Source organism: Polypterus senegalus, chromosome 16, assembly GCF_016835505.1.
Source record: "Polypterus senegalus isolate Bchr_013 chromosome 16, ASM1683550v1, whole genome shotgun sequence".
Classification (NCBI taxonomy): domain Eukaryota; kingdom Metazoa; phylum Chordata; class Cladistia; order Polypteriformes; family Polypteridae; genus Polypterus; species Polypterus senegalus.
In genome coordinates, this window is record NC_053169.1 from 73,575,955 (window position 1) to 73,603,163 (window position 27,209).

A 27,209-nucleotide genomic window follows, 5' to 3' on the forward strand; every position below is an offset into this window, starting at 1 on the left:
AAAATTATTTATGAACAACACACATTCACAATCTAGGTTTCTTGACTGTGATTTCTGGTTTGGTGGATTTCAAAAGATCAATTGACCCTCCACTTGTCCTAAAACTACACTTGCTGTCTATGTTGAAACCTCTGCCATTATATAGAAAAAGAAAGACTTCCAAAAATAAGATATTTTAAAAGAAGGATGTTTTCATTGGCACCCTGCCCAGGATTGGTTCCTGACTTGTGCCCTGTGTTGGCTGGGATTGGCTCCAGCAGACCCCCATGACCCTGTGTTCAGATTCAGCGGGTTAGAAAATGGATGGATGGATGGATGTTTTCACTGGTTACATTCAGGAATTAAGACTTCTTACAAATAAATGTCATCTCTACATAGTACTGAAGGGTGAGAGTCACATTAAGAATGATGGGCATTGAGAACATCATAATGTTGGTTGTGGTGTTAAAAATGTATCGACCTTAAGCTAATCATAATCTTACTTTGTCAATGGTGTAGGAGATATGAGAGATCTCTTTGTCACATTTACAGGCCTGGTACCAGAAATATGAAGAGAAATAAAAAATTTCTGAATGAGGTTGATAAATCGGTGAAAGTCTATTTTAAATATTTTGACTTTCTTTGTTGTAGTTTGAAAATGTCAATAGACTCCTTTTTGGTAAATAACTCAAACATGGTTTTTGCAATAAACCAAACAATACAATTTATCTACTCTGTATAAATAAAATCCTAAGCATAAAAGTGCAACGATTTTGTGCAAAGTTTTTATGTGATGTTTTTATGTCACATTTTTTGTCACGCTTTAAATCAGGCTTATTTTAAAAACTACATATATATAGATGTTTGCTATCATTGTTTTCAGAGTTTATCGAACTTTAATGTAATGTTGTTAGATTTTCAGATTCTCATTCTGTTTTTAAATTATAAACTAAAAAATATCAAGAACTCATGTCCCATGAGACGAGACTTTGTGCCAAGAGATTTAACCATGCTCGGGGCAGAAAATAAAAGACAAAGAGTAGATGACAAAGGCAGCTGCTGTACAGGCTTTTAAATGTTCGAAGCGCAGCATGAGATGCAGATCACATGGCACGGCAGCAGCAGCAAGCCAGCAGCTGATCGAGCAAAGTGGAAGTAAAAAAAACTATTTGTTTCCCATTGTCTCACCGTTTAAGAGGGGGTTTTGGAGGAGCGACCGCTTCTCCTTGGGGTGCATTCAGCCCCCCACTTCTCAATGTGAGTGGCAGAGATGCAAAGTGGCTTGTGAGTAGTGCACGCAAGAGGTGCGGTTGAGTGAAGCGAGCAGGGGGTAAGGCCCCTAGTTGATAATATAATGGCAATAGAGAATGGATATATGAAACACAGATCTATCTATCTATCCTGTATATATTGTAATAGTCGGGGGAGCCACTGAGCCTCCAAACCCCAGATACACTAAACAGTCCCATATATGTATAATAAAGGTTATTATTTTCAAAAAATTACCTCTTTCCTAACCAATCTGCAGCCTTTCAATAAACAACCCTCCTCTTCCTTCCCCAAGGGAACCTTGGCTTTTGCCTCCAGACTGGATGGCTCGCTTTTATGTCAGACCCAGGAGTACTTCCGGTACTGGGGCACAGCCCACTGGAAGCACTTCCAGGTCAGATGGACTTGCCTGCTCCCCAAGTGCTCTTTTACCACCATTTTTTTTTGCTGAACTCTTCTCGTCTGCTCAAGAAATGCACATTCAGTCCATTCTTGGACAACTATAATTGTCTGAAGAGCATGATGCCGCTTTGCCAACACCATTTCTTAAATAATTTTTTTCTGAGCCAGACTAGAAAGCTCCTCAGTGTCACAAAAACCATCTCTTAAACAACTAATCCACACTAGTAGCTTATTCAAATATCATTCTTACAATTCATTGATTGTGCATTATAAATGGTCCAACAGTCACTGCACATATTGGTATGTTTGTCACAGTAAATACATAGCCAAGCTGTTGTCTCATTGGTCTTTAGCAGTATTAAATGCACACATCTTCTGTATTATCATAACGCTAAAGAGAGGAAATTGGTTCTGTGGAAAGCAGTTTCTTTCAGTCCATGTAATTATACACACCCATCGTTTTTAGAACATTAGAACAATCTAGACAAGAACAGGCCATTCAGTCCTATAAAGCTCGCCAGTCCTATCCACTTAATTCTTCCAAAATAACATCAAGTTGAGTTTTGAAAGTCCTTAATGTCTTACTGTCTACCACACTACTTGATAACGTATTCCACGTGTCTATGGTTCTCTGTGTAAAGAAAAACTTTCTAATGTTGTGCGAAATTGACCCTGTGTTCTTGATGAACTAAAATAACAGTCTCAATCTGCTATACTTTCCCTTCATAAATTTAGACACTTCAATCATGTCTCCTCTAAATCTTCTTTTGCTTAAACTGTATAGGCTCAGCTCTTTTAATCTCTTCTTCATAATTCGTCCCCTGTAGCCCTGGAATCAGCTTAGTTGCTCTTCTGTGGACTTTGTCTAGTGTTGCTTAGTGTTTTCTGTAGCCTGGAGACTACAACTGCACACAGGACTCCAGATGTGTTAAAAAGCTTCAACATAACCTCCTTGGACTGGTACTCTACACATGAGGGCGCTATATAATTTAAAATTCTGTTAGACTTCTTAATGGCTTCTGAATACTGTCTGGCAGTTCATAGTGTCAAGTCCACTAAATCCTTCTCATAAGGTGTAGTTTTGTTTTTCAGATCTCCCATTGTGATTCATACCTAACATTTTGACTTCTTACATGTTATACTTTACGTTTACGTTTATCTGATACAAATCTGCCCAAGCCTGCATGCTATCCAAGTCCTTCTGTAATGATATAACAGATTCCAAATTATCTGCTAATCCACCTATCTTGGTATCATCTGCAACCTTAACCAGCTTGTTACTTATATTCCTGTCTAAATCATTTATATATATTAAAAATAGCAGCGTCCCTAGCACTGACCCCTGTGGAACACCACTCTTAACATCGACCAGTTCTGATGAGGTTCCTCACACCATCACCTTCTGCTTCCTGTGTCTGAGCTAATTCTGCAACTATCTAAAACCATCTCCCAGAACTACCACTTCTTTTAATATGATGCCCAACCTCTTATGTGGCACCTTCTCAAATTCGTTCTGAAAGTCAAGATAAATAATATAATTTGCTCCACTTTGATCATATCCTTTTGTTGCCTCCTCCTAGAATTCCAGCATGCTGGTAAAAAATGACCTCCCTCTTCTGAACTCATGCTGACTGTTTCGTAAAACTCCTGTTCTTGCATTGTATTGCTCAGTCTTTCCCTTAATAATTCCTTAAATTATTTCCTTCCAGCTGACACCTGATATATAGTCGCACTCTTTTCCATAATCTCAGGTTTCTGAGCATGTTTAAAACACATAAACGGTGTCTATAACAAAACTTACAGAATGTTTACTTTATACAATAAAGGCCTCTCTAAACCTGTACCTAGAATAATACAGGCACTTTTTGAACTTATTAATCGTTCTTCCAAGCGGCAAGAAAGGAACCATTTTGTAATCACTTACACAATCCAGTCGACTGCGAGCATGAGTGACAAGTCGTTTGTTGGGAGGCCAATGGCTTCTAGAATAATTGCAATGGTGATGATTCCTCCAGCAGGGACTCCTGCAGCTCCAACACTTGAGGCGGTTGCAGTAACACTGCGAATAAATGAATGGTAACATGAGTCAGATGTGGTCACTGCTTCCTTGACAGCCAGCACTCTTTCACTCTGTGAACTCAAATTTTGCTTTATTGTTCTTGTGCTCTATCTTATTACTTGCACTTAAAAATTTCATAATATGGGCCCTTAAATGTGTAATACAATAAATGTCACGTAGTAGGGTGTTGTGTCAGGATGCCATGTACTGTATAACATGGAATGGAGGGTCCTGCTAGTGTATATATCTTCAGTATATTACCTTTGTAGGAAAATCAACTAAATATTTTGTGGACTACAAAGCAATTAGTGGAAACTCTCAGTCTTCTAACTTTTTCCTTTTGCATTGTTTTATAAATTTTGCCTTGAAATAGTTATTTAAAAATGAAAAAATAAACATACATACAGTACATACATATTGATCCGTCTAGTTAACAAAACAGAAATTAAAAAATTGAAATTCTTAACCCACTAAGTTTATAAAACTGAAGCAAAAATCAGATACTAATGAACTTTTGTACACTAGAAGCCAGGGCATCAATGAGCACCTTTGATAAGAAGTTCATACAATTTTTTCCTGAGTGAGCTGGTGTTGTGGGGTACAAAATCTGTACATTTTGGTTTATATTTCCATTTTATTTTGTTCAAGACAACAGATGAACTACATTCAGGACAAATCAAAGCATGTCTTCCTTCCAGTTATATCTCACTTTTAAAGCAGCTGTTCCAACAAAGAAAGGAAGACATGCTGGTGGCTCAATTACTTTATAACATGAGAAAGGATGGACATCTAATTATTTTACAGCCCGGGAAAGGAAGATCTGCTGATACCTCGGTGAACACCAGAAAAAGTTTTATTATTTGGAAAAATGGACAGTGAATTCATTCATCATATTGACAGCCAGCCAATCAGAATATCTAGCAATCACATCTTGCAAACCCTCACCAGGGTAGAATTTTAGAGGAAGAGAATCAGCGACGACGAAAATGCGACGTCAGAGAAGAAAACAAAGACACGTGTGTCCAGTTTTCATCCGATCGTCAGTTAACAGCATTTTCATGAACATCGATTGCTAAATCAAAAGCCGCCTGAGACAATCATCCTTGTCACATTTACTTTTTCTAAAGACTATATATACCCAGACTTTTCTATCAGTACTATTTTCTATTATTCTTTGTTCCACTGGTATTATTATTATTATTGTAATAAATACCATGCTGCTTTTAACTTTCTATGCTTTGTCTTAATGTCCATAGAGTGATTGAAGTAATGTTAGATTTCTTTGAGCACCCGGTGCAGTCGGAAGTTTGCTATTACCTCTGTGATACGAGGTTTATTAAGGGCTGCGGGTGAGAGCTCCACTCAATAGTAGGGAACAGTACGTAAAGTAAGGTATTCTTGGCTGATAAATGGCCTATAGTCAAGAGTGCTGAGCCTTTGTATGTTTAAATGTATTCTTGTAGACCAAAAGTAATATTTAGGTCTGAGATATCATTAAAGCATTGTATGTTGTTCATGCCGATAATAAGTAAGTCTCTTGAAGTGCTGAGAGAGTGACAGACTGTGTTATTCCTAAAGCACTTGTGTGGTTTAAAGTGCTAGAGTTTAATCAGTTGTGTGTGTGTGTCATTCATGGGGCACTGTTGTGGTTAGGGTCTGTGTATATGCGTATAGCTGTGTGTTCATCTTAAAGTGCAACAGTGGACCAATCCGGTAACAAACTTGACGTGTACACTTACCCTTGGAAAAACAGGTAAAGGATAAGTAGAGTGAAAGACTATGATAATACAGTTGGGCTGAGCCAACAGCTTACATAAGAAGTTCAGTTACACAGAAGTTTTAAGAAAGAGTACAATGAACACCAGCAAGCCCCCCACTGCCCCCTGTTTTAGGCTGATAATGCTCTCCATTCCACTAGGTTAAGTTCATGGTTTTAGGGAGCCAGGGCCTATTCTGGCAGCAATGACAAAAGGCCAGAAGCCAACCCTAGTTTGGACAACACATTCAGTTATTCGCAGGACCCATTAATCCTCACATGCACGTGTACAAATTTGGAAATCACCAGTTATCCAAGTATGACATGTGGGAGAATAAAAATGAACCATGAACGAAAGCTACACATACACAGGGAGAAGGTACAAGCATAGTGTCCATGAACTTAGGGTTTCCATGAGGCAGTTGTGCTAACTACTGTGCCACTGGGCTGAACTTAATAAAAGGAGAACATTAATCCTGTAGTTTTTGTGCTAGGCAGAAAAAAGACAATTTTAGTGACTTACAGAATAGTGAAGATCTGTCCTGCATTTAGTTCAACTCCATTTAACTGGGCAATGAAAACTGCAGCGATGCACTGGAAGATCGCCGCCCCATCCATGTTTACAGTTGCTCCAATAGGTAAAATGAACCTACTGATTCTTTTATCGACACCGTTGTTTTCTTCAATGCACTTGATCATAGAAGGCAAAGTAGCAGAGCTGAAAAAGAAAAATGAAATCAAAAACATACAGTAATAATAATAATAATAATGATTCTTTGCATTTATATAGTGCTTTTCTCACTACTCAAAGCGCTCAGCAATTGCAGGTTAAGGGCCTTGCTCAAGGGCCCAACAGAGCAGAGTCCCTCTTGGCATTCACCGGGATTCAAAACGGTAACCTTCCGATTGCAAGTGCAGATCCCTAGCCTCAGAGTCTCTGTGTGTTTTTCTCTGTAGCGAGCAAGTCTGCTCTTACTAAGAGGTACAAATTTATTATCAGAGGGGGGCCAAGTGCTCGGTATTCTTCTCAAAAGTGGAAAAAGAACTAAGCCATTCTAGATTGCTGTTGCACAGAGCCAGCCATCACAACCCACTGCGTCTGCTGCTTGTGCCACTGAGAAAAATGTTCATGATCTGCTCATCCACACTGTAGCTTGCAGTCAAAGTAAAGCTTAAACTGGACTCAAAGACTCTGTAAGGTGCATATATTATCTTCTGTGAATATGCATAGTGGACACCCCTGCCTCTATTTACTCCATTTTTGGAATTTTTAGACATCCATCCATTATCCAACCCGCTCTATCCTAACTACAGGGTCACGGGGGTCTGCTGGCACCAATCCCAGCCAACACAGGGCGCAAGGCAGGAAAAAAACCCCAGGCAGGGCGCCAGCCCACCGTAGGGTGGGCATACACACACCCGCCAAGCAAACACTATGGACAATTTAGAATCGCCAATGCACTTAACCTGCATGTCTTTGACTCCTTCTCTAGAAGATATGGAGCCCAGGGGCATGCATCGGAGCTTTGGATGCAGGCAACTTTAATGCAAGAGAGGGGGTGAAGAAAGGAGTTAGTGTTAGGCAGGACCTTTGTAATACCGTAGATCCCGGAATACAGGCCGACCCGGTATATTAGCCGAACCCCTTCTCTACCTACTAAATTACATGTATTTGCCGATGACCGGTATTTAAGCTGACCCCCTTCTCCAAGCAAAATTTTCTAAATTTCCTTAAAAGTGTCTCTTCGGGTATATTTATAATGTTTATCGGCGAGAATTTGAGACTGCCGGCATTTTTGATATACAATATAATGTGCATAATTTACCAAAACACCAATAATTTTTCTAATGTACTAGCCAAAAAGTTATAAAAAGTGCCTAGCCTACTTCGATTAAGCTAGGAGCATGGCGGCACGCATGGTCATGCGCTCAGGGCTCTCCTTTTCAGTGCACTTTTTGTTGTTTTTGTACTTTTTTTTTGTCCTTGTTTATGCACGATCGGTTTGGCAAACATCCGCTACACCATTCAGAACCTTATAGACATCGGTGTCCAGAGCCAGACATCTGTTTCGAGTGTTTTTCATCACACGCACAACATCCCAGACAACATAGTGAGACCAGCGGGCTCTCCGTGGATTGTTGTCGGGTCTAGGAGACGACACAGATGGAGGAGGGAAAGAAAGCAGAAGCGGGGCCACAGATCCGGCGTTATGCTAAAGCTAAAAAACAACCATACAAGCCCTATACAGAACTTTTTTCTGCACTGAAGGAGCTGCTTTTAATCTCATTGTAGCTGCGTATAGTGACAATAAAAGGCATTCTATTCTAGAAACAATTTCATACTGTACTCACCATTTAATTTGACATCTTTGGGCTGCAGTAAGGGAGGAGATATTTCCACACAATGTCCATCTTCGTTTCGATTGCGATCGCTTACTTTTACCTTCTCTTCCTTCCTTAGCAATTATGTGTCTTGCTTGCATGGTCTTAATGAATTATATATATATAGGTAAATCACTGCAATTACATCCACAAACACATGTATCTGGGCTCCGACTGACGCAACTAATGCTCTCGGTTGTTTGTTTACAATCGCGCAAGCGGATACACGTGACCGCATCCGTTTCATAACGCAAGATGTCGATCGTAAATCAAAACAAAAAATTTCATTTTAAACTTCCCGATAATTTATTATACATTTTATTAAAAAAAGCAACAACTAAAACACTTTTTTGAATAAATTCTTTATTTAATTTAAAGTACCGGCATGCAAAGTTACTTCTTCATCTGAAAGATGGCTCTGTGGTTTCATCATTATTTACTTCCGTATTCATCGGCAAAACCAGCATTGCGCTGGAAATCTTGGATCTGAAACGATACTCGTTGTATAAACCGACCCCCAAATTCCAATCCAAAAATCTAGGATGAAATTCTCGGCTTATATAACGGGATCTACGGTAATTGATTTTAGTATACGCTTCTGGTTTGATTTTTTAGTTTTCAGATATTTTATTTGATTATTTCCATTCTGCCCTGTCTCCTGACTAAGATTCTGTTTGCTCATTATATTATCTACTAGCTAACATAGCTGAAATACCCAGCATTGCCCGGGAGGAAAATAAAGTGTTTTTTTTTAATTGTTTGAGAAAAATACAATAAAAAAAAACACAACTTTAAAAATCAAAATAAATTAACAAAGAGTGAAGACTCACTAATGTGCTTCTCTTGCGGTCTTGTATGTATGTTATCATCCAGTTGATGCTCAGAACTGGCCAACTCTATTTAATTTCAAAAGCATTAGGGGCACCGCTCATGTGCTCAAACATAAAGAATGCTGGCAGTCACCTCCAGTTCGCCCTCTGGTGGTCGTTCCGAGTGTCAACTGGATGATAACAAGCATACAAGACCGCAAGATCACCCCCCACCCTACCCAGAAAGGGGTGAGTTAGGGCTGATTTCACCCTACGGTATTTTTAGTTGACCAATGAAGTTTCATGAAAATCGCTCCAGCCGTTCGAAAGTGATGCTGAAACATACACACATACATTGACTTTTATATACTGTATATAGATTGTCATGGGTACCAAGAATGGGCTCATGTTCCACCCGGGATGGTTCATAGTACCCTGCCTGGTTGGGAGGCCAGTATAATGTAAGGATGGGGGAGACCACCTGCATTGACTATTTGCTTGCCCGATTCTACAGGTAGTAGTCTCTCTGGGTTTTGGTTTCTGCATAGATACCCACAAGGCAGACTGGGAATTGCAGTCCAGTCAAACAGGCCTGCTGGGTTCCATGGGTGCCACCAGGGGGAGCTGCAGGGACAGACTGCCCCAACTTTAAGGGTCTGGCATAAAAAGGGTCTGATGCCTCACCTTAGGCATTCAGAGTTGGGAGGTGGAGGATGAAGGTCACCTGGAGGACTTGAAGAAGAGGAAGACAGAGAAGAAGAAAAGAGAATTGTGTTTGGGTGTTTCTGTAAGCTATATAAAAAAGTCTTTAGCAAAGTAAAGGTATTTGCTAAAATCAGTTATTTATTTGAACCCAAGACTTGTGCTGGCGTTGGTGTGTTTGAAGGCTTGTGGCTCATTGGCGCCCCCTACAGGTCACAATATTTGACATAAACATACCAAGTTACAAGATGGTATTTTTCTGCAAGAACTGAGTCGTTAGTATGAATAAAGCAGTTAATACCAGCATTTTGCTTCTTTCTCGCAATGTTGTTTTTTCCTGTACTAGTAAAGCTAGCACATTTATACCTTCAGTGAGTGTAAATTGAGCTAAAATGATACAGCATGTAGCTGTGCAGAACAGGCAATGATAGCCTTCAAGAAACTCACCAGACTTTCTAGAAAATCTTTGATCCAAACTATACTTGTTGGGTAATTTCTGAATTCCATTAACAAATATTAATGATATTAATAAGATAACATCTGTATTTCCCAGTTACTGTATTGCAGTAAGAGCAGGATATTCAGGGAGGGTCACCCAAACGCATTATCAGTTGCCTTAATCAGGTTTTAGGGTCATAACAAGCCAGGAATCAGCCATGGGTGGAGTGCCAGTAACACCAATGCACTTATTCGCATTTATTTATTCCAGAAGAGTTTCCAGTTAACCTTTGGGTTCAATTCACTGAGTTGCATTTTTTTGTAACGGCTAGGTTATACTGTATATATTTGATGCATGCTGGTCTCTCCCTGAATAATATTTAAATGAAATCAATTGAAATTATTTCTCATGTAGCCTAGAGCTCTGTACACATACACAAAATGGGTTGTAATCAAAACACGTCATAGAATTCGTCCATTTACCACATCTGCTCTGTCCATTGTGATTTTCAGAGACAGAGACTATACTGGCAGAACTAAGCATAAGGCATGAAGCTCGGGGTCACTGTTATGGCTGAAAGCCCATCAGACCAGAATTGAGACAATTCAAAAATTACTGGACAGAGTGCCAGTTCATTGCAAGACATACGGTTGCTTACTCGCAGTGGGTGAATTTAGAGTTACCAGTTAGTCTAACCTGCATATCTCTGGGTTATCAGTGGAAAACCAGAATAACTGAAAGTAGACATGGGGAGAACATGCAGACTCCACAAACAAAGTCGCTGGGTCCAAATTTGAACCCAGTCTGCTGGAGCTATGAGTCAACCGTGCTAACTGTGTCACGGAGGAAGTTAAAGCAGCATAAAAGCAACATCTAGTGTGTACTGTCATGGATGGCTGGGGATCCTGCTCTAACTTGGAAGGACCGGGGGAGCAAGTGTGGACAGAGCATCACCTCCCCTGGAACACTAGATGGCAAACCCCCTGGATGGCACTGATACCTCGGACTCCCGTGGGGCTTCATGGGCACTGGAGTTCATTACAGCCCTGTTGGGATCCAGGGATGCCGCCAGGATTTGTTGCAACTATCCCTGAGCCTGTGTGGGCTGTTCTTCGGGTCAACGAGGACCTGGAGCACTTCCAGGTGACCAGAAGACTACTCCGGGAGCCAGAGTCAGGAGGAGAGGGACTAAGCTTGCCAGAGAGGAGTGGAGGAGATAAAGAAGAGAGATTTGATCTGTGTTTATTTGAGTTTGTGCTTGTGTTTAGTGTGGGAGTGTGTTGTGTCTGTGGGTATGTGGAAGACGTAGCCTACAGACGAAGAAAATTAAAGTTTATTTCTTTTATAAGTGTGCCTTCCGTGTCTGTCTGTGTCGGGTTGGCGCCCATATACCGCCTTTTTGTTACAGTCCATATAAAGAGTACATAAATGTACGGCGTGTTAACAATAAAAATCTATGGATATTTTGTAATTGGGTTTAATTGTTGATGAATTATGATGTTAATGAATGGTAATGTAAATAATATTAAACTGTGCTTCCTTATGCCTTTTTTGTCTTTTATTTGTAATGTACATAATCCCATTCATTTGCCACTGTACGATATTAAAGTTTATTTATATCCAGAAACACACTCCATTCAGATGTGTCTTTTCACACAATCAAAACTTTTACTCAGTTCTCTTTCACAGTAGCTAGAGCTTAAAAATCGATTGCCCAGGGACAGGGACTCCATGCAGATGCCAGGTAGGAAGTACTGCTGCGCAAGGCTGAAGTAAGAACCAGGTGGGGCAAGGCAGTGGGATTAAACGCTGTGCCGCCGGGCTGCCTGACTTATTGGTATGTCACCTGATTTACACACCATATGCTAAAACATGCAGTTTCTTTTAACTGTCTTACACTGTTGTTTAAGTTTCCATATTGTACACTTGACTATTATTATTATTATTCATTGTAGTTGTAGTAGTAATAGTATTGTATGCTGTACATTTGACATTGATCAGTGACACATTCGCTTTGAGCACTTTCAGCCAACAAAATATTCAGCAGAAGTATGTCAAGAATTTGGGTCAGGGTCAGGGTTATTATCTACGGCTTGATGACTTTATAATGCTTCACTGTGACTGTGATTGCTCTTTTTATCTTTAGCCTAGTCAGAAGTTTCTTTCTTTTAAGTCATTCTTGTGTAAATGGGAGACTGGGGTTGTTGTGTAAGTCATAATACAATAATATTTCTGCATAAAAGTCAGATTTACCCCAGATTTAATCTTAAATGGGGACAAATAATGATCGATCGATCGATTTATCTATCTAAGTTGATGAACATATTAGAAAACAGATAACGATAAAATCAACATAGATATTCAGAAAAAATGAACACACCTGGAGCAGGTGGCAAAAGCAGTTGCAAAAGGAGTAATCAGGCCTGAGAGAAAACTGAAAGGGTTTTTTCGGGTGAGTCCAAAGTAGATAAGAGGCAGGACTATTCCACCATGTATTATGTGCCCAAGAATCGACGCAAGTATATATTTTCCAAGACTGGTGACGAGGAGAACAATGTCTTCCATTTCTACAATTTTGCTTGCTACCAGGAATGTGATTCCAATAGGAATATACCTGCAAGGAATAAAAGGGAACATGTCAGTTGCTTTTCTTTTAGAAAGACTAGTTCAGATAGGAATTAATTGGTGGTTCTTAGAATCACAATACTAATTTCATTGAAATATCCATTCCTCCTCTAATTTTTAGGTTAGAATTATTAACACAAATGACTCTGTCACAGGGTAGGTAGCCCTGGCCCTGGGGTGCCATAGTGGCTGCGGGTTTTTATTCTAACCATTTTCCTAATCTGAGACCAATCCCTGTTGTTAAAGGAAAATGCCATTTAAATTAATGACTTGTTCCAGCTCTCCATCTCCCAGTTATGAATATCAATTCAATGTTCACTTTGCTGTGGAATCCATACATTCATTCATCCATAATCCAGTTCAAACATATGGTGGGCTGGGGTCTACCCCGGAAACACTGAATGTAAGGCAGGGAGCCCTAGAAGAGGTGCCATTCAATAACAGGGCACCTTCAGATTCAGAATTATGTTTATTGTGTTTGCCACTGAAGTCAATTTAATTTCAAACTCAGGTATAACCAAGCTGATGCAAACTGTTTATTAATCAGAAGCCAATTCTTACTGTAATTATTAGATGTGTTTTAAAATGTGGCTTATTGTTATGCTTATCCTCCCAAGACAGGCATTTCCATCAGTGTATATGTTACTTTTCTGATACAATAAACAATACATTTCACAGATCTTATATCCACGTCATTTATTTTCTTCTAAATATCTAATTAAAACATCTACCTTATGTTGAGCACAAATGCCATATGTATAAATTGGCCTTAGTTAGCTATTGTCTATGGCAATATTTACACCTCATTGTTAACTGGGTCCTGGCTAGAAGAAATAATTAAATCACTCACAATCTTTATCATAAATGGAAATGAAAAAGTAAAATTTTGTGCACTAAGTACTCTACCACCAACTAACACTATTGTAAATTAATACTAAAATGAAAACTCCACTATTAAAGGAAGTCAGAGAGCTAAGACTAGATAAATGTTCTAATAATCACTGGTACTGAATTTAAAATTTAAGAAAAAGCTCCACAGAAAAGCCGCAGTAACACTACCGGACCAGCAGGAAGTTCACTGTTAGAAAGCTGATGACATTTCACAAGCGTTGCTACATTAAGCAGTGAAATCAGTTAAGTACTCAAAGGACAGACTTAAAGATGCATGGTGTAAATAGTGTTATGCATTCAGAATCTCCGTCTCACAGCCTTCTCATTTACAAAGCACACAACCAGTCTTCAAGCAGTCCCAGAATTCAAGTGAAGGTCTGAAGGGAGAAAATGAGCCAAAAGTGTCGCTCAAAGTTTTCTGAATATGGCCTGGCGATAGCTGAGTTAATATCACATACTGTACATTTCCTGGCACTGAAAGTTACTTAATCTCTAGCTCTCTAAATGATTTAATAAGAGCAGGCGCCTCCCTTTGAGCTGAGCCATCTCATACTGTGTTTTAATAATCTGCCTGTAAATGACCAGATTAGCAGTCACTAGAATAATTTCACAGAACAGCAGAAAAGAAAACTTTTTAAGGTGAAGGTGGAAATGCAGATGTCAGATGCAGAATAAAGATTTTAAGCCTTCTTGTTCCATGGCACAGTGAAAAGGTACAGTCCTTGCAATTTATAAGACCAGGCCTCATGTACAGCAAAGGCATCTAGCAGGGTGGTCCTTTATTGAAAATTTTTATTTGATATTTTATTTATTAAACTGTAGAATTTCAATAAATAAAATAAAAATATACATTTATAGGTAAAATGCAACATATAAATTACTGCTCACATAAAATATGGAGGTTTTCATGATACATTTATGATAACTTTATTAATTTCCTAATATGTCACAGTAGCTGCTAGGCATTTGTGGTCAGTACCAATGTGACAGACATGTGACAACATATTCTGTTCATTTTTATTATTTAGCAAGGCATTAATGTAGCTGTCATTGGTCACCTGCTTATGTTATTGCACCATGTTGCTCAAGTTCTCTGCACAATAGCTGGAACTTTCAACAAAGAGTCAGCTTGTGACATCTCACTGCCCTCCAGCCAACACCTTCACAATTCTATGGGTTCCTTCCAAATTTTAGCAGTTTCCTTCATTTTAATTATATTCAGCTTAATTCATATAAGTCACTAATTATGCTGGACTGCAAAAAATGTTTTCACTCCAGTCAAATCACTTTTGCTATTGTCACAGAGAATTCTTTTGTATGTGTTATAGCTGATGAGAGAGTTTGATGCTCATTTCTATTCTCAAAAAAGATGAGGTTGCTGAGCAGTTCCTTAACAATATTTACGTGGAACATTTGGTGCTTTACTTACTGGATTGTTCTTCAGAATATACTTTATATAAAAAATGTGTGCAATGAATTGTAAATATGGAATAGGTAAGTACAAAAAACAGTATACGAAACAAACAATTTTTATGGAAAAATGTTAATAAAACCCAAGGCATACTTAATTTACCTCCTTATAAAAAAGGCCACAAAGCTGTACAAATCCAAACATTGATAGCTGTGTATTAGCTTACCCTGATAATCCCAAAAGTCACTGATTATCAATTTCAGTGATGCTGTGTTTTTCTTTTTGTAAATCCCATCCCATCCCATTAAAGCGAATAGAGAAGCTTTTAAAATATATACTGTACAACAGGGGTCTCAAACTCAGCGGGATATATGGGCCGCACATGGAAAAAAGTGCTAGTCACATTGATTTCTAAATGATACAAATACAATACAATATTATTGTTAATCAATTATTTGAACTAAAATACTACATTACTACAATAATACAGCTAGGTTTACGAGTTTACGTAACGTGCTTATTATAAAATGTTCAAATGTCATTAAATGCAGTCTGACTGCTCAGTTGGCAGCATTTGCAGACACAAGAACGCCAAGACTGGGCTTGATGTCATGCACGGTAGCCAATTGCAATGTTGTACGCAGATGCTCATCTAGTCCACAATCTCCATCTGTAAATCTTCTGAAACGCAAGCAACGTTCACCGCAAACGGAGATGCAAAGAAAGCAAATTGAGGTTCAAGAGCCTGGAAGTCCTCAAAACGTTGATCAAATTCTTCAGGTAATACAGAAATGATATCTTCAAGCGGTCTGGTTCGACACGTATCAACGACTGAATAGCTAAGAAACGAGCCAAACTGCCCGACCTGCTTTGAATCCTGGAGCCTCAAGTTGAGTGGGTTGTGGTGTTCCGTGACATCTGTAAGAAACGCTAAATCTGAAAGAAAAGACGGATCAGAAAGATGGCAAACGTCTTTATCTTTCAATGTCATTAGAAGTGCGATCTCCTGCCTTAAAGCAAAAAACCTCTTCAAGACGTTTCCCCAACTCAACCATCTGACTTCGGTATGATACAGCAACTCTCCATATTCAGTGTCCATATAAGGCAAGAATGAAGTGAACTGCCTGTGGTTGAAACCTGTTGCTCGTATTAAATTAACCATCTTAACAACAACGTTCATAACTTCTTTCATTTGTAGACATTTGCCTCGCAGTGTTTCCTGATGCAGAATGCAGTGTACTGCAGTAAAAGGACCCAACAAAAGAAAGCTGGTTTTGTTTTGCTTTCAACAATCCCACAACATCAGCGTTTTCAGAACACATTGCTGGTGCACTGTCTTTTGCCACTGACACGAGTTTATCCCATGGCAGTCCTGCTCTGTTAATGCAACCTTCCAATTCTTGAAAAAATGACACGACCAGTCGTTGTGCCTTTCATAGGTAATAAATCTAATAATTCTTCGGTTATGTTTAGGTTTTCATCATCCCCATGAATGAACACAACACAGTATGCAGTATGTGTTACACCAGTACTCTCATCAAGCGCTTCAAAACCTTGTGCTGCTGTAATCAGTTGCTGATTAATGTTAATAGCTGATTCGGTGATTCTTCTAGCAATAGTATTTGTGGACAAACTTATTATGCCTTCAGTTTCTTTTTGTCCAGACAAATAATTTCATATGCCATTATAAAACAATCTTTTATGAACTGGCCTTCTGTGAGCGGTTTTCTATCATATTACAGAGGACAAAACTCACTTTTACAGAATCTTTGCTTAATTTACTAACATCCAGGAAAAGAATTCGCTGTTTTGTAATTGATGATTTTAGTTGCTGAACTTTTTCCTCGCACACTTTGCCAGACAATGCACCATACAGTTCTCGATGAAGTGTATTGTAATGTCAACGCACATTGTACTCCTTAAACACCGAGACAAACTGCAAACAAACGAGACAATGGGCTCTGTCTCCAACCTTCATGACAGAATATACATTTTCCCATTTATCCTGGAATATTTGTTTTTTGTTAGCAATCTTGCGCTTTTTCGATGACGAAGACAACATTAATGACTTTAATCAACAACGAGGCTTACAATTAACAGCAAGAACTATACAAAGTAATTTGCAAATGTTGTTTATGTCGACTGTTTATGTTTAACTGATGTCACTGCAAGTAAAAGTAACAACACCGAATGTTGAGGTAAGTAGGTAAGGAAAAATGGTATTTTAAGTCTGACCGTCAGACTGGAAACAGTATTGTGAGGAAAATGCTGCAAACTAAAACAGATTTTGGCAGTTCAAGTAAATTGTGTTTGAGACCCCTGCTGAACAATATAAATCTAGTGTACATTGTAGGACCAAGTGAACATTGCCTATTCTACCAGGCTTTTAGTAGCACACAAGACAGCAGATTTAACAGAGATGCAGAAATTTAGCTGAACTACAGTTCTACCAGCATTTTGGTCAGCGCAATGCTTCATCTGATAACAAAGGTGTAAATCAGAGTTGAACTGTCACCTCTGCAGAGACTCCTTCACACAAGAAGGCTCCCAAATAGACATTCATCTTATGATTGTATCTGAAAACTGAATCGTGTCTGGATGTGATGGGCAGAATAATGCACTGTCACACACATGCTCATGGGAGACAGATAAAGGGCACAAAAGAAAGTAATTCCATGCCAGGCCAAGGAGTGGCAGAGTGCAATAATCCTGCAGATCAAACACAGGAAATTATGTCTGGATCTGATGACATCACTTCTGGTTTTGGGCCTGATGACCTCACTTCCAGTTCTGGAACTGATGACATCACTTCCCCTGACTGACCTTAAAACCCTTCCATCTTTCCTTTGTTAATCAGTTCTGTTTTGAACTATGCAACCTATTTTCTCTTTTTGTAGCCAAATCTCAAGTATAGGGGTGGCTGCCCCAAACCTTTTAGTGCATATCAAGGCTGATTATTTCATAGCGCCTATAAGCAAGCACTGGATCTGTAACTGCAAGAGGCTTTAATTCAATCACTTCAATCATCTCTCTTGTCTCTTTGGGGACCTGAAAGCTAATGAGCTAATCTCTTTGGGGTCAGAAGCCATCCACTCTCTGCGGAGCAAAGAGCTCACAAACTTTCTTTGGCTTGGGAACAACTGTCCATTGAACCTTGGACATAACGTCCTGAAGCAGCTCTAACATCCACTCTGCCAAGCCAAGCTCTGTGCCAGTGACTGAGTCCTGTCTGAACTGACTGAAGAGCAGCAGCACCACACCACACCACAGACAAAGGACCATGTAGCAAAAACATAGAGTGCCCTCCAATGCAAGAAGAGTTCTCCACTTTAACTCAAAGCAACAACACTCAGCTCCACACAGCATCAGACACCATCCTAAAAGACTTGGTATCGTCAAACTTTATCTGAGCCAAAACAAATTGGAACTCTTAATAGCCAGTAAACTGCCAGCCTCTTCTGTGCTACATGTTTCTTTGTCTTGTCTGTCTGCATCAAGTCTTATCTTTTATTATGTATGCAGTTATATTTCAATAATTCTTGTGTTAATCAATACATTGTATCACTCTGCTTCTTAAAATAATTGTGCTTCAGTTAACGGAAAAGAAGCCTAATGGCCAGAGACCCCCTCCTACAACAGAGAAAGGCAAGTTAAATAAAGTAGGAGCCGTACTGAATGATTTAATTATTGACTGGCATTGTGAGAGGTGAAACTGATAATTAACTGATTGATTAATATCAATCAATCAATTCTTTTTCTCATATCCATACACCATTTCCTACATTTATTTGGTGTCCCTGGAAGGAGAAATAGCAATCCCTCATTTTCTTACATTTCTACGATACTGAAGAACAATAAAACATAAATGGGGCCAAAATATGGTGTGATGTTGGCTGTTTGGATTGAATTTAATTTTGTATTTGGTCATATTCCATTTTGGTAGTTACTGGTCCTAGTTAACTATTAATTTTAGTAGGTCATAACCCATTAGGGGCAAGCTTAGTAGAGAATTTGATGGAAGCATCACACCTTTCGTGCAAAATAAACCTCCCACCAAATGTTGAGCTTCTCTGAGATGGACTCCACCAGCCTCTTCCACAGTATGGATATTTTATTAAGGTTTGCAAGACTGTTCAAAATATATTTCAGGCACCTCAATACCCAAGAAACAAATAAAAACGTCTGCTGTTGTTTTATATGCTGTTGGTCTATAGCATATTCCTTATATTTATATTTTTACATCCTAGAAATGATCATTATAGCCCTATAGGCCAACCTATTGTGAAGAGCAATATGTAAAAGCAACCTCATTTGAAAAGTGTTCATTGTGAAACACACAGACACACACACCTCGTCCACAATGCATATCATGTGCTTAGTATTATCCCAATTGCAAACTAAACGTCCAGCATCAGCATTTCCCATTTATACATTTCTCTCATTTAGTGATCATGTAAGCTCATTACTGAGAACACACTGAAGTTCAAAGTGACATGAATTTATTATTATACATTTTCTAACGGACAAGACTAATTCTGAAAATGCACTCTAATACTCAAGTCGCATTAAATATTGAGCAGATACTTATAATTCATCTCGAAGTATTACTTTATGAAAGTGGCCTGTGTAATTTGTGTATAATTTGAGCAAACAGCTCACAATGTAATGGCCTGGTCAAAGTATTTTTTTAGTCTTCTGCCCCCTCAAGGAGGTCATGGCCACTGTTAAGATTTGCATAATAAAAGTTGCGTCGGTTACTTACCACATAATCCACGTTACAATGACCATTGTTGCTTCATTAAAAGAATTGAAAAACCGGATTAATTCTTCCCCTTCAGATCCAAGCTTTCGCAGAGCTATTCCAAATATAATGGCAAAGAGAACCAGACCCAAGATGTTCATGCCCTCAGCTTCTGTGCCAACTGGAATCTATGAAATCATACATAATAAATCATTGAAAAAATGTGACACTTTGTAATGTCTCTATTGCACTTTCCCTGTTTGATATAATTTTGACAAAAATATTCTGTTAGCCTCATGAGGAGTTGGGTGATCCAAGGTTTTTATTTTCAACAGAGCATGAGTCTGCTGGATTCAGAAAGACAGTCTCTGAATTGTTTTATTCCTATTAGCTGAGCAAAACATTGTACTCAGATTGGAAAGAAACAGCCATAGCACAATAAAAATGTGGCATGGCTACAAAGGACACAGCTGGAACAAACCTGATGTAGGCACTAGTACCTTCCTGGCACCTGCCAATACCATGCTTTATATTGAAATAATCATTCAGTTAACATAAAAATATTAAACATTTTCTCATATAAAGTAAAGGTACAAGCCTACAAAATAAACATACATATTAAAATTACCAAGAGTTCTGTAAGATGCTCAAAAGTATGACACACATGTGCACGATGGACTAAATGGTTTCCTCCTGTTTATCACGTTTTCTAAGATATTAGAGTCATATGACCACTCTACCTTCCAAAGCACTTTGTTACACATCTTCTGAATATTTACGAAAAGAAAATCCGAGCACATTTCTCCAGTTTTGATGTCACTACACTGGTTACCTGTGTCATTCAGATTTGACTTTAAAATACTGCTTATGGTGTACAAAGCCTTAAATAATCTCACTCCATCTTATATAGCGGAATGTCGGACACCTTATATTCCAAATTGTAACCTTAGATCCTCAAATTAGTGTCTACTTAGAATTCCAAGAACAAAACTTAAAAGAAGTGGTGAGGCGGCCTTCTGCTGTTATGCATCTAAAATCTGGAACAGCCTGCCAATAGGAATTCACCAGGCTGATACGGTGGAGCACTTTAAAAAACTGCTGAAAACAGATTACTTTAACATGGCTTTCTGATAACGTCACCTTCATCTAATCCTGATACTCTGTGTATTCAATTCATTATAATAACTATTCATGATGGCTCTAAAATCCGTACTAACCCCGCCTCTCTCTTCTGTTTCTTTTCCTGGTTTTCTGTGGTGGCGACCACCACCACCTAATCAAAGCACCGTGATGTTCCTACATTGATGGATTAAAAGCCAGAAGTCTACATGACTATCATCATCAAGTCCTTCCATGAGAACCCTAAATACAATAGGACTGTTTCATTTATGTTAGGTAGAATGCCCTGCGACCTACTCCAATCAGTCTGGGACTTGCACCAAAAGCATAAAACATTTTTGTCTTAAGTTGTAGGGTGGGCTTTGTGCACAGGAGAACTGGCAACTAATGAGAGATCACCTGGAAGTACCATTCATATAATGCAGCTACGAGACATAAGGAATATGGCACTTCCTTGAACCCAGGACCATCAATAGTCATATCTGAGGATAAGCCAGGCAATAAGGATGCATAACATGTGGTGATGCAAAAGTGTGTTATTTATAACAAACAACAGCATTCCAACTAAAAAGAAAGTGCTGTGCAATAAATCATCTGTGATAAAAAACACTGCCTATAACTGAAGGTTAAAAATATCCCAATAAATAAGTTAAAATCCATAGGGGAGGGATAACCCTACTGTATATTGTTTCTTTTTCTTCATCTTTCTTGTCCTCATCAAGATCCTGGTGATTCCCTCAGATGCAGCCCACCACTTCCTCCAGTACCCACGGACCCGTCCCTCCAGTTCCTGGGGTGCCATGACCATCCTTGCTGGCCTCTCCACAGCTCACCTTTTGGCTCTTCACCTGAACAGAGCAATTCCACATCTCTCAAAGCTCCACTCAGTCCTCTGTCCTACTCTGTGCAATTTAATAAGCAACACAAATGCCTCCCAGTTCATCCTCCTCTACCTCTCCCCAACAACAATTGCTGTTTCTTTGTTCTTATTTTTGTATCTTTTTATCACCCCCCATTTGCCCTACTCAGCCTCCTATCCTCTCTGATGCAGATGGCAGTGTGGTCTTTATTGAGTGTCTTGTATTGTAATGGCACCTCAATTCCAGAAGGAAAATCTCTTCTTTGTCAGCCATCTTTTTATTGTTTGTGATCTGGCCTATGATGGCTTGTTATCAAATTTAATGATGGACTTGGAGTTGTGTCTGGCCACAAAGTCAGAGTTAAGGGGTACAGTGGGGGGCTCTGCACATTACTCTGTAAGTTGCTTGTATTGAGAATCAGTGTGGAGGAAGTGTTGCAACTAATCTGTTCGTGCTGGGGTCCTCCAGTTTGAGTCCAAGATCCAGTTGTGGATGGTGTCGCCGAGTCTCAAGTCTAGCAGCTTAACAATCAGTCTGCTTCGAGTGACAGTACTAAACAGTATGGCTCTGTAATTTTAATTACCTAGGAGTTCTAGCCCAGTATATTATGAAAAGCAGGGGACGTGAGTTGTGGCAATAAGCAAACCCAAGGTGGAATATTCCATTAATGTGTCCTAGCACCAGTCTCACAGACATTTCAGTACAATGGAGATGGATGCCACTGGTATGCAGTCCTTAGAGCTGTCCAATTTTGTTTATTGGAGCAAAAATTTAATTGTTTCCTTTTTGAAACAGGTGGGAACTGCAGACACACACATATGTTAAATATGTCCGAAACAATAACAGCTAAAGTCTCCTTATATCAAAGCAGAGAAGACTGGATAATGTGTTGATACAGAAACTTGCATGGGAGAACTTTTTCTGTAACAACTGTAATGGAGGGCAGTACAGGATAAGTCCTGAACAGTTACCTGCCGGTGAGGCCATTGTAGACACTGGAGCGGGGAGGGGGGCTGCATTCCAAGAGTACATACTCCCGTGACACACAGGATGGCAGCACTCCTGGACCACTATGCCCCTTTATGTACATGCAGGGCATGTTGAGAGTTTCGGTCCTGCGAGGCAGCCCTACTGGGTTCCCTTGGCACTGACAGGGGGAGATGCTGGAGAGAGCTGTACCTACTTTCATGGGCTTCCGCCTGACCTGGCAGTGCTTCCTCCTTGACACCGGAATTATTCCTGGTTCTAGCCTAAAAGGGTCTGCCTCTGTCCATCAGGCGGTCAGGGTTGGGAGGAGGTGGATAAGACTGCATGGGAGGTGTGGAAGGAGAAACCTTTTGCTTATTGTACGGTCTAGACAGAAGGAAACTGAAACCCTGTGTAGATATTGTGTCGAATAAACGCCTTGTATTGGAACTCATGACTGTGTTGTGTTGTTGTTTCTCGGGTTCTGCAAAGCCCCATACATGTCACACAATCAAAGTAGATGTAGAAAGCATTACATTCTGACAGGAGTAAAAATTTGGCTGTAACTGGATGAGCCCTTGGTTTTCAATCCATTAGCATCTGTATTTTCTGCCACACCTTGGGGTTGTTAAATTCAGTTTCCGGCTTGTCTTTTGGCAACTCTTTTCTCCTATGCTTGTACCTGCAATTATCAACCTGAACAGTGTAGCGATGCCATCAGCAAAATCTCTATGGTGATTCACAGCTTATAATATACTGTAATGAGCGGATTGTTTTTCTAGGCACTCATTTTTCTTATTAATCTTGTGATGACTATTAAATGCTCATTACTATCTGATGAAGAATCTCTAAACTTATGCTAACCTACAGATTCAAACGAATCATTTCATGTTTGCATTTTCCACACTTACTGAAATTTTCCATTAAATACACAATGTTCACATTTCACTGAACAGATGCAGTTAAGACATTCACTTCAGCCTGGCAAAGTCATAAGACAGCTGAACAAACATAATTTGCACAGGTTAATAAAACATGGCTTTCCACTGTAACTGTGCTGAGAGTATTTCCTGGGTTTCCACGTTTTACGTAAAGACTAACTTTTAAATTCTAGCTGTGCCCCATTTAATATTCCAAATACATTTCAGTTAAGTCAGGCCATACAAAATATACTGCTCAAAAGAGTTAAAGGAACACCTTTTAATCGGAGTATAGCATAAAGTCAATGAAACTTATGGGATATTAATCTGGTCAGTAAAGTAGCAGAGGGGGTTGTTAATCAGTTTCAGCTGCTGTGGTGTTAATGAAATTAACAACAGATGCACTAGAGGGGCAACAATGAGATGACCCCCAAAACAGGAATGGTTTAACAGGTGGAGGCCACTGACATTTTTCCCTCCTCATCTTTTCTGACTGTTTCTTCACTAGTTTTGCATTTGGCTACAGTCAGTGTCACTACTGGTAGCATGAGGCGATACCTGGACCCTACAGAGGTTGCACAGGTAGTCCAACTTCTCCAGGATGGCACATCAATACGTGTCATTGCCAGAAGGTTTGCTGTGTCTCCCTGCACAGTCTCAAGGGCATGGAGGAGATTCTAGGAGACAAGCAGTTACTCTAGGAGAGCTGGAGAGGGCCATAGAAGGTCCATAACCCATCAGCAGGACCAGTATCTGCTCCTTTGGGCAAGGAGGAACAGGATGAGCACTGCCAGAGCCCTACAAAATGACCTCCAGCAGGCCACTGGTGTGAATGTCTCTGACCAAACAATCAGAAACAGACTTCATGAGGGTGGCCTGAGGGCCCAAATGTCTACTGCCCTGTGCTCACTGCACAGCACCGGGAGCTCAATTGGCATTTGCCATAGAATACCAGAATTGGCAGGTCCACCACTGGCGTCCTGTGCTTTTCACAGATGAGAGCAGGTTCACCCTGAGTATATGTGAAAGACGTGAAAGGGTCAGGAGAAGCCATGGAGAATATTATGCTGCCTGTAACATCATTTAGCATGACTGGTTTGGTGGTGGGTCAGTGATGATCTTGGAGGCATATCCATGGAGCGACTCACAGACCTCTACAGGCTAGACAACGGCATCTTGACTGCCATTAGGTATCAGGATGAAATCCTTGGACCCATTGTCAGACCCTACGCTGGTGCAGTAGGTCCTGGTTTCCTTCTAATGCACGACAATGCCCGGCCTCATGTGGCAAGAGTATGCAGGCAGTACCTGGAGGATGAAGGAATTGAAACAATTGAATGGCCTTCACGATCCCCTGACTTAAACCCAATAGAACATCTGTGGGACATTATGTTTCGGTCCATTAGGCGCCAGGTTGCTCCTCAGACTGTACAACAGCTCAGGGATGCCCTCATACAGATCTGGGGGGAAATGCCACAAGACACCATCCGTCGTCTCATTAGGAGCATGCCCCGACGTTGTCAAGCATGCATACAAGCTCGTGGGGGCCACACAAGATACTGAAAAGCATTTTGAGTAGCAGAAATTAAGTTTTTGAAAAAATGGACTAGCCTGCCACATCTTCATTTCACTCTGATTTTAGGGTGTCTACACAATTGAGCCCTCTGTAGGCAGAAAACTTTTATTTCCATTAAAAGACTTGGCATCCTTTTTTTCCTAAGACATTGCCCTGTCGTTATTTGTATAGATATCCAACTTCATATTGAGATCTGATGTATCTAATGTGTTTCTTTAAAGTGTTCCTTTAATTTTTGTGAGCAGTGTATATACATATATATATATGAGGGTTGTTCAAATACAAAGTATAAACAGGAATTTATGAGTACATTTTATTTATTATACACTTATACACTGTTTTTCTATATCGTCTCCTGCTACGGCAATACACTTGTTACAGCGCTCAGGAAGCTTCATAATCCCACAAGAGAAGTCTTTTGACCACATGTTGACCAATCTTTGCAGAGCGTCAATAATTTCGTCATTCGACTTGAATTTCTTCCCTCCTAAAAATTCCTTAAGTGGACCGAAGAGATGTTAGTCACCCTCTGAATTACTTGCACCAATCATACACTTTAGACTGAGAGAGACAGAGAGACAGACGGACACTCATCTCCAAACTGATTTTTAAGTCTTGAATAAATCTGAGATGGAATGACTTCTTCATTTTTCAAAAATGTAACAATAATTTGCTGCGCAACAATACTGTGTACCGCCTTCTCCGACATGATGATAACACTGACAGGAAGAGGGGAAAGTGCAGCTAACACTCATAACGACAAGTTCCAATATGCATGTGTTTGTCCAATGAGTCTGGTCTACTTTGCACTCTTTATAAGAACAGAGTATGAAAATTCCTGTTTTTAACTGAACGCCCCTCGTATATACAGTAGTTCTGCAATAAACCTTCTGCACAGCACTTTCTAAAATTTCTAAAAATAGTTTTTTCTTTTTCCTTGTAATCCTTCAGGGTCTAAGATTTTAAAATAAGTCTAACATTGTGTAGTTGAAACTATTTTTTTACTTGAAAATGTATTTTCCTACGTGCATATTTACTTAAATAACCAGGGCCTGGAATGGCAAATTCGCAAGACTGGCTGTGAATCTGTGTTTTATTTTAGTAAATGGATCTGCTTCTAAACATTACAGAAACAAACTTTGAAATTGTAATACAAGGGCATGGGCATGGATGAGGAAGTTGGCTTTGATTTTAAAAAGATTAATATAACTGTTGGCAAAAAATACTTCAGGTAAATAAAAATCGAAATGCATCGAAGCTCAGTCTGTCTGATTACTTTGTGCTAGCAAAAGAAACATCAAACAAGTCACTCATGCTTATTAATACAAAGTTACATATTTGTGCCAACACAGGCTGCTGACACATAAAGACTTTCTTACAGATTGGATTTACTGGATCTTGCATCCCAATGCAGTTTAGGAAATATGCACTTGTGGTGTCAATACAAGCTTTCACTATCCTTTCCTCACTGAGCACACTCAGTTTAATACATGCTCTACTGCTTCCATGTGATTGTTATAATTATCCAATAAAATAAAAACAGCTTTTCAGGTCAATCATAGATATTCACCTGTTTATTCTGAATATTAAATCATGATTCACGATATGACAAATTCATGTTTAATTGGAGCAGCCATTCGAATCATTAAGCTTGGAACATCTTATAGAGTGGAGACAATTTCATATGTTTCATAAAGTTAATGAAAGGGCGATTATGTAGCATTTAAGCACTATTAACACACATAAGAGAGTGGTAAGAGCATTACTCTGCATATCAATATTTCAAATTTCTTCATACCTTTTGAAAAGTGGCACTTCCTTCGGTGATGTTTCCTATATGAATGGTCTTGTACTCCGTTACGTACTGTAAAAGAGGAAAATAGAAAAGCTCAATTTGACTCTCATATGTACAAGGATCTAACTGAAAGCTAAATAGACTAACATTAGATATCCACGAGTCTTATACCTGTTTGTGAGACAGTTATCAAAATGTGCAGCATGTTAAGATTCTTCAATTTTAACCCACTTTATTTTTCAGATTTGCTGCACTTGCATTCAAGTTTTACTTGACAGAGGTTTCTGAGCCACTAGCAATATAACTGCATCGAATGTGCTTTGATGTCATTTTATAAGTGCTACTTCAGGAATACGCATCCCAATTCCTGCCACAATGTCTGGAGTTGGGGTCAAGCTGAGTCCCATTACCAGGCTTGCTCTTTGGATACAACAGTAGTGTCATTGGTCAGACATTGACTTATGGTAATGATAGGGCTTGTCCAAGCCCTTAAAATTGACTTTTTCCC

At 39.4% G+C, this 27,209-nt stretch overlaps 1 protein-coding gene across 2 annotated transcripts in view; it reads right to left on the reverse strand.

Moving 5' to 3' along the window:
• slc1a4 (solute carrier family 1 member 4) overlaps window positions 1-27,209 on the reverse strand; it is a 104,887-nt gene that overhangs the window by 26,083 nt on the left and 51,595 nt on the right. For both annotated transcript variants that reach the window (XM_039738045.1, XM_039738046.1), the window contains exons 3-7: window positions 26,705-26,770; window positions 19,487-19,653; window positions 12,178-12,411; window positions 5,989-6,183; window positions 3,575-3,709 (exon numbers count right to left, since the gene is read on the reverse strand). In XM_039738045.1, coding sequence (XP_039593979.1) covers window positions 3,575-3,709; window positions 5,989-6,183; window positions 12,178-12,411; window positions 19,487-19,653; window positions 26,705-26,770 — 797 coding nt within the window. The remainder of the gene's footprint in view (window positions 1-3,574; window positions 3,710-5,988; window positions 6,184-12,177; window positions 12,412-19,486; window positions 19,654-26,704; window positions 26,771-27,209) is intronic.